Source organism: Cryptomeria japonica, chromosome 10 (genome assembly GCF_030272615.1).
Source record: "Cryptomeria japonica chromosome 10, Sugi_1.0, whole genome shotgun sequence".
Lineage (NCBI taxonomy): Eukaryota > Viridiplantae > Streptophyta > Pinopsida > Cupressales > Cupressaceae > Cryptomeria > Cryptomeria japonica.
Genome location: NC_081414.1, coordinates 134,217,531 through 134,226,866, shown reverse-complemented (window position 1 = coordinate 134,226,866; position 9,336 = coordinate 134,217,531). Strand labels below are relative to the sequence as shown.

General features: G+C 32.3%; 1 protein-coding gene across 7 annotated transcripts in view; it reads right to left on the bottom strand.

Moving 5' to 3' along the window:
* Positions 1–4,924: 4,924 nt before the first annotated feature.
* Positions 4,925–9,336, bottom strand: part of LOC131030865 (uncharacterized) — a 90,188-nt gene continuing 85,776 nt past the window's right edge. For all 7 annotated transcript variants that reach the window (XM_057961802.2, XM_057961809.2, XM_057961805.2 and 4 more), the window contains 2 exons: positions 5,557–5,661; positions 4,925–5,449 (listed from right to left, as the gene is read on the bottom strand). In XM_057961802.2, the coding sequence (XP_057817785.2) occupies positions 5,336–5,449; positions 5,557–5,661 (219 nt within the window). In that variant the 3' untranslated portion in view covers positions 4,925–5,335. The remainder of the gene's footprint in view (positions 5,450–5,556; positions 5,662–9,336) is intronic.

Below are 9,336 nucleotides of genomic sequence, written 5' to 3'. Positions count from 1 at the left end.
ACAAGTCAGCCACACCTCAGCAAGTAGAATATGAAACATTTTCTTCTCAATTTCCAAGGTTGTATATCGCATTTAATGAATAAGACTGGTAGTTGGCTTTGCCAACTTGTTCCATGCAAGGTTAAGGTCACATCACATCATATGTTTGTTGATATGCAAAATTTGAAGTATTCCAAAATAATGGAAAAGATGGTCTAGCTTCGAATAATTATGAGGCATTTAAATGTTTCTCTATCGAGAAGAGTGGAGAGATATGGAATATCTTTCTATAAATACACCTCTTGGCATTGTTGAATGCATTCTTACCTCTGAATATTTTCTTTGTGTTGGGAAGCTTTCCAGATGGATTCACCAATTAGGCTTATCTTCAAAAAGAGGCAGATGTCCTTTCTAGGCACAGTGACCAACAAACGCCTAGTAGAAATAATGAATCACTCACACTATTTGTGCATCCATGTGGTTAAGTGGGTATTGGGGGGTGAATTCATTAGGGAAAACCACAAATATAGAGTCAATTCAGACATCCCTACCTTCTTTATGGCTATTGTTTTATGGATGGGGGAGAAGAAGCTTGTGGACAAGGAGCTATGCAGAAGGGCCTTCAAGAATTCCTTTATGGGTGATATTGATCAAGTGCTCCACAATGTGGATGATAATTTAACCATCCCCTATTCAAAGCACTATTTCCACATTAGATGTCCAAGGAAACGTCCCAAGATTCCTTGTGCTCATCAAGGGTGACACGCCTTCTCTTATCAAAAAACCCATTGTTCAAACGAGTCTAGATTTCCTCAAAAGACTTGGGTTTCACTCTGGATGGTGTGTTGGTTGATATCATTAGTGATGCTATGGATGAAGAGGTTGACTAGGTTGTGGAATTCAAACATGATGAAGGGATCGATGACATTGGAAGTGAAGACTCTAGTGATGCAGAACTAGATATGGAGATGGAAGTTGCGGAGGCCTATGCATCTTCGTTAGATTGAGCTCATCAAGATCATATCTCAAATTCGGATGAGGTTGGTCCTTATAATGCCCATGTCTCCTAGGTTTAATGTCCTGTTATTGAAGATATTTATGTTTTTTTTTCATGGTCTGTTTACATGCAGAATCTTATTTTGTAGTATTATGGACATCTCTCTAAAACTATGGTCAAAATTTTGTTTAGTATGCATAGGAGTATGGACTATCAAGAAAGGATAGATGTTTTTGTATGCATCTCTTGCTTGGGCATCATGATTTGGGTCTAAAATAGTGCTCAAGCCTCTACTTTGTAAAAACTTTTGACAATTAATAATACATCCTATACGGCCTGGGCCTTTATCGATTTTTTAAAAAAAGAAAAATAAACAACTTACATAAATATCTAGGTTAAATGAATATATTCAAATAATCTAAGCCAGATAAGTGAGTTGGAATTGATATCATATTATTAAAATAATGATGTAATTAACAAAAATATAAATGATTAAATGTAAGATATTTAGCTCTAGATACAATAAATATTACATCTACAAATTTTAGAAATTCACTCGTCAAGACATCTAATAATAAGGTTCTACAAGATGTTGTTGCTAACTTAAAATTTTGACCATGGAGCTCTCTACTTCAATTCCATAAGTGCATACTTCAAACTACACAAAATTGAACTTGTAACTCATGGATCTAACATGTCTTAATTCTAATACATGAAAGTTGTTCACCTTTGGGTAAAAATACAAACCTATGTCACACATTTATTAAAGAATGGCTAGCATTGATTCAACTTTTTAAATTGAATCAAAGTGACATAGTTTTTGAATTTTGAAGTGATATAAACTAATAAAATGTATATTTTTAAGTGTATTTTATGTTTGTAGAAAAAAATTTAAATTAGAAAATTATTTGAATATTGTTTTTTAAAAGTAAACACTTAACTATAGCTACTTATAAAATGCTGAAATTGAAGTTACACAATGCTCGACACTTTATGTAGTAAATTCTATCTTTTTTATTCAATTTTTTGTGTGTATTAATAACTCGAAACTTTAGTGCATGGATATATTTTCTAATAAATTTGAAAAGTTGTGTGTACTTAAATATAACTCTTTCCATTTGGCACCACCTTTTGTCTTAATTATTTATCCAAAATATAAAATAATTATATCATTTTGACAGAGATTCTTTTCTCTATTACATCTTTTTTTCTACAAATTTTAAATTTTAGCACTTCCTTGACAAGATAATCAACCTTATATTTTATTGCTAATGACCTACTTCCAATAAAAATATAGGTAACGCGAACCATCGTGTGGATGGTGGATGCGGATGTGAGCACGTCATGGAGCAGTGTCAATAATCCCCCTGATAGCTAGTGCCACGAATGTTACCGTGTGAAAGAAGGAAAAGGTCGAGTCAAATTTCAGACAGGTTGAAACGAACCATCATGTGGATGGTGGATGCAGATGTAGGGACTATTTGCACCACTCCATGGCATGTCAATTAGAAAAAAGTTAACCTAGAAACGTCTCACCAAAACCACCAAAATGTATCATGGTGGAATTCGACAATCACTTTAAAATGTCTTTTGAAGATATGATTTCAATTACACCAATACAAAGGGAATGAACATGTCAATTGTCGTTATACCTAGCTTAGGCACTGATAATACACAAATAATGGATTGGCTCTTCAAAAGCAACAAGTGACATGTAATGAAACAAACAGAAGGGATAGGGTCAACACTTGTGATTATATCATGTGTTAAGTCATTTGATAGATTGGGTTTTGCCACCATTTTCATATGACTACTATGAAAATTGTAAATAAGGCAACAACTCTTCAAAAAAAAAGTTTAGGAAGTGAAACTCAATTCCTTAGAATAACAACAATTTTATGTACTTGATATATAGTAGCATATAATTCTTCTATAGAACACTTGCTGCATTTCCAATATGGCATTCATTTTAGTTTTAGATAAATACAAAAATGTCTTATTGCCTTTTTATATGTTGTATACTTCATATTTTATGCATTTTGATGAACTGTGATATGCTTCCTTATGTCAAGAGAAATATTATTTTATAGAAAAAGGAAAAACATGATTTTACATTGTGCACTTATAGGTGCTACTAGCATAGATATATTAAATGTATCTATCTAAAAGACATCAAGAGAGATCAATCTCGAGATATCTATCTTAAATAACAATTCAATATAGACAACTTGAAACTAATCTCTCAACATCTCTAGATACATGTTTTTAAGAAATTAATACTCGTATAGATATCTTAAATGCGTTTATTTAAAAAACCTCGAAATATCAATTATAAATATTTAGGATAGATAGATAGACATTGTTAACTATTTCAATAATATTGATTAACATTTTATTTCTAAAATAAAATAAAATATTTCATAATTTTATTCACTAATATTTACTTTATTTTTATTCATAAGAAAAATTACTCACTATATTTCTATTTATTAAACTACATAATTATTTACAATCATATTTATTCAATTATATAATAATTTTTTTTAACTGTGTAATTAAATATTTTTCTTAACTCTTGTTTTGAATTTCTTAAATTAAATATTATAATTTATAATAATTTTACATAAAATCTTTTTAGTATTTAAATCATTTTAACTTTTTATGTTATTTCTATTTAAAACTAAAATTTTACTTGCTCTTTTATTAAATAGCAATATGTATTTAAATGAATAATTTTAATTAGATCTATTTATAACTTGAAATAAATTATTTATAACATGTTTAGTTATATAATATATTATGCCGAAAGGAGTATTAATACTCACATAATGGATTGATAGATATGAGGTTAAAAAACCCCTGTGATTAAAATTGACACCCGTCAGATTGTATGACACTCGTCATATTGTATGACACCAGACATAATTACAATTAGTTTTATTACTTAAATAAAAATAATATAAATAACTTTAAATAGCTTAAATTAAAATAAATGCATGAAAAACTAAAAAAAAAAAATTATTTATTTTTTCCTCTCAACTACCACTCGCTCGAGTTTAATAGAAATATAAGAATATTAAAATGTAGTAATATTTTAATAATAATATAATATGATATCTTTCGGAGATAGGTATACTAATCTATCATTTTATTTACAATTATCAAACTTTTCTATATGTAGGACAATGTTGATGGTGTGAATTTTGAGGCCAGTGGTATTGTTGCTTTTAATTTCATGTTGGTTGTTGCATTTCTTGTTGTACAAGGTTTTGGAATCCTTTCAAAACCTCTTCCAATTCATAACTCCAAACAAAAACCTCTTTCTCAAAATAATAAATATTGTTGGTACATATTTTTATTATTTTAAATATTTTAACAAAAATTTGGTGTGCATCCTGAATGCTTGAATCTTGTTTTCTTTTTTCACTTTTCAGCAAATTATTAGGCAGTAGAAAGCTCCTGATGCTTATTAGAATCTTGTTTCTTTTTTGGTTCGGATCTCAGTAGACAGGATATTGAACATGGAGCCAAAAGTGGCAATATTAAGAAAGAAATTGAATTAAAATCTTAGTATTATTTCTTACTTTTGGAATTCCTTCATAGCAGTGGACTGTCTGTCATTGTATGATCATGGATGCCTGCAATTACGCTCGCTCATTTTTTAGATTGATGGTGGTTACATGGAAGAATCGCTATTTTTGGATAGAATCAAGAATGTAAGGAGAGGGCTGCCCTCGTTATTATAATACTAAAACATGAAAACTAAAATCTGGTTTAGGGTTTAGTATAGCAGAGATCGATGTTACGCCGAACATCATGAAGGTTCTATTCTGTAATACTGAAGATGCCACCCTGCCTTAACCAAAAGATCGCATTTAAATTACTTTTACTTTTTATAGGCAAATGCCTTTCCATAGTCAATTAAAAAATTTACTGGATGATTGAAGGGAGTATTAAAGTAGAAAACATTACCATTAGGATGCTTTCTTGCGTAAAATTATGTTTCAACCCTTAATCAGAGCTTGAATTCAATTTTAATGTTCAATTCCAAGAATAAGTGAAAAATTATATACAGTTCACCTGAGGATTGTGGTGTATTGGTGATGGGAACACTTTGTGAACTAGGCCCAAATCCTCCTCACAATAAGGCAGTCCACAACTTCAAGAGAAGCAGAGAGATTGTTGTGTTACAAACATGGACACCACCCAAGTATAATCAAGATTTAAATTCTGAATATTTTCACCCATGTTCATCCCACAGCAGGAAATGTGACCTATTACCTCATCCCAATATTTACTATTATACAAATAATGCATACAACTTCATAGAAACAAATTAACTTGCATGTTATGCATGGTTTACATAAAATAACTAAGATCATTCTTTTTCCTTGAGCCTCCTTCACCATAAAGCTCGTTCCACTTAAGCAGCTCTGTCATGCTTGTCGACTCTGAAGAAACACTAGCGCAAACCTGTATAAAGATGAGCCTATTAGAATACATTTTGAAGAATGTATACATGTTGCATTTGTAAGACCATTTTATTCAGAAATAAATTATCAACTATTTCAAAAACTCACTTGTTTAAGAGCATATCGTATGTCATCCATATTCAATGGGCGAACATCAGCAATCCCACTCAACGATGGCAATTTTCTTGCCTCTGTTATTGCTAATTCCTTTTCCTGGATAGATTTTAACAGAGTTTTCAAACAAAAAAATGTGAAAAACAAAATTGGTGTGGCATGAGAATTAAAAAATAAAACGAAACAGAACATAAAAAATGATTGCACTCTACCATAAAATTGCACAGATGCAACAATGCATATAAACATACTTAAGGTTTGTTGAGATAGAAATTACTTAGTACAGATTTTTACAGACATTATATACTATATATGTGAAAAAAGAAATTGCTATGGCATGAGAAATAAAAAGTAAAATGAAACAGTACATAAATTATTGCACTGAATCATAAAATCACACGGGTGCAACAAGATATATAAACATGAGTTTAAAATTTGTAGAGATAGAAATTACCTAGTACAAATCTTATATTTGATATATTCAATGCAACAATACTCCAAATGTCTAGTGAATGTTGAATAACAATTCAGACCGTCTAGTTGCTAAAAGATGCAATTTGACAAAATGTTCTTGTCATCAGCACTTTACAGAAGCCTTTGTCTAGAAAAACATGGGATTTGCATGAATGAATCTCGATGTAAAAAAAAGCCAAGAGAAATGAGACGGGTGACTGATATCACTCCCCCTGAACGATGCAGTCTTACAACTTTAAAGCGGCCTTCCACATTATGAAATTATAAAGGATGCAATAACTTAGGGGAATCAAATGCAGTCCTCCCCATAAGTGGGACCAATACAAGACATCTTTTAGAAAACAAGTACTTCAAAGTTCAGATAGCTCTTTGAATTTTCAAAACTGAATGAACCTCAGGAAAATAGAAATACAAATCTAGATATAAGTACTTTAATTCTAAAAAGGTGGCAACACTTGAACACTCCAGTGGGAGTAAGCACAGAAACCAAACCAAAAAGTTTAAAGGTCTACTATTCAATGAAGCCGTTTCTTCTGCAATATCCTGGTTTTTGTTTTGAACTCTTTGGGCGGGTTGAGAAATACACAACATTTGCAGCCTCAGTGTGGAAATCATATCAACTATTTATATTTCTTTCTATTGTTACAAGGGAGTAATAGAATTATGATACTTGTCTTTTAATTAAGTTTGTCGTTATATATATTAAAAAAAGTCCCAAGAAGAGAAAATGACTTAGTACTGAAACCAGCTGAATTTAAATATTACGAAAGGAAGAGAGGAAACCATGATCAATCTAGGAAATAAATGCTTGACAAAACCTCTATGGAAGTTTGGTCTTATTGGAAGATGGATTGGGGAAAGATAAATGCACGGCCAAACCGAAGAGTGGATTCAAAATGCTTGTGGTTGCAGGCTTTCGGTGAAATTTCTACCAAAAGATTTCTTTATGTTTAAATTTAATGTGCAGGAAGATCAGGATTATGCCCTGTGGAATGGGCCATGGAGAATTGGCAAATCAACCCTGCACCTCCAGAAATCATGCCCTAATTTTGATCTGCTTCTATGCTCCCCCAGAGACTCTGCATTCTAGATTCAGCTCTATAATACCCTAGAGGAATATTGTGTTAAACTGTTTTTCATTGATGTCAAATTGGACTATAATATTCAATTTGCATACATTGATCAGATTATAAACAAAACATATATGGCAGCTATACCTGATCATGTTATATGTCTTGGATATCTGCAAACAGCATGGTCGATTTTCAGACTCCTAAACAGAACGTTTGAACTCTTATTCAGCAGACTTAGCATGTGTTTGACAGGATCATTTTTCTTATATATGATTTGTATATTGATCAGTATCGCCATTCCAAAAAATTTGAATAAATCAACATGAATGTTTTAAATCACATCAATGGAAAGCATAGAATAACTACGCACAAACACAGATCATTCATATTCCTCATACAGTTTGGTGGTTGTTTTTTGTTTCTTCGCTATTCGTGGGGTATGCAGAAGAAACGAATATCAAATAAAAATCATCCTTCATAGACTGTATGTATCGGGTTTTAGATGGCAATGATGTTAATCATTAATTATATTACAAGTTGATAGCATCTTGTTTATAGTTGATAGACTTTATTATTGTCATTGATGGACGAAGGACAGTTACGGTTGTTGCTGACCTGTTCAAACAAACAAATGATATATAGATGATGTGGCATAACCATATGGAGGTTGGGTGGCAGTTGACAGTTGTGGTTGAAGTTGGTTATAATTTCTTGACCAATGTGCTTATGATGCATTCTATTTATACAATCTTTTATTCGATTGAGTTTTTGAGTGTGGTGTGAACTTTGTGATTATCGGGCATCATATGTCTAATATATTTTGGGAAAGAAACATTGCTGTGTGGAGATTGTACTCATGAAAGGATTTGAGTATAATCATGATAATCTGTTTGAAGTAAATCAGACATTCTGATAACAACTTATTCTGAAGACTGAAGATTGATATGCTTCTAAGGAAGGAAGGAAAGTAATTTACTTGAAGTCAGGTATATCAGTGATGATTATTCTCTCATATTTGTTTTAACTGTGATCTGATTTTGGAAATCTGGGCTAACAGTAAGATCTGAATTTTATTTTATTAAGTCTATTCTGGAATTACAGACAAATGATTCAGCTAACAGAGAGGAATTACATTTGCAGTGTTATTATTTCAGATTATATTCAGTCTGCAAAGGGACAATTGGAATTATCTTGATGAATCGGAAATCTACTCAAAGTGTAAATGTTTATTTACTCATTTTGTAAAAGGAATTCACAGAATTTGTAAACAGTTGTAATTATTAATTGCAGTATTCTTAGACTTGGTGCTCTGAGAATTTTGAGTGGGTGCTCAGATCATTTGTGTATTTGAGTGAGTTGGTGCTCATATAAGGGCTTTGGTGATTCCTTGGGTTGGTGCCCTAAAAGTTTGTGAATTCTCTTAATTGTGAGGCTGGATTAGGACAGTAGGTCCTAGCAGCATATTCTCACCGTGGTTTTCCCATCCTGGGTTTCCATGTAAATTTTGGATTGCATTTCATTCTTGTTTCAGTTTCAAGTACTTTCAATTTTCAGATTCCACTTATAGGGAATTGAGCTGGCCGTTACTCCCAAAAGATGCATCTATTCTGAAAACTGATACCTTCCCAGTTAAGGATCTCACAGGATGCTGTTAAGCCATGTCATGAATCCCAAGGGGATATGCTGGACACTTACCAACATATTGATCGACGAATTACCTGATGAAAATTGGGAAGAGCTGAATACCCACTCTATAGATCAAAATCTGATCAATGGATACCCACCTATATGCTTTGATAAAAGTGGCCTCGATCTATGAGATCCCAAAGCAAATCTTTTTGGTAGCATCAATGGGTGAGTGGTGCCAGGTGGTGGAGGTGGAGCCGAAATTTTGCTGTGCTTATTGCAGGGGCAAGGATCATATCAAAAAACATTGTGTCAAAAAGCCCACACCGCTTTGGCAATGGATTTCAAGAAATGCTCATGTGGCAATGGTGTGGTCAAAATGGAGGAAGAAATGAAACAAGCAAAAGATTGAAAATGCAGAGTTGAGTCTATCCCATCAGAACCATGCAAGCTAGCCATCATCCCATTTGATCCTCTTTCTCTGAAATCAAAAGATCAGACTTTGGTTGAAGAGGATTCAGAAGAGTGGCCTAGTTTAGATAATGATTTAGCAAGTGAAATAGGAATTATTGACATGCGATGCATAAGCCAATCAGCTTCG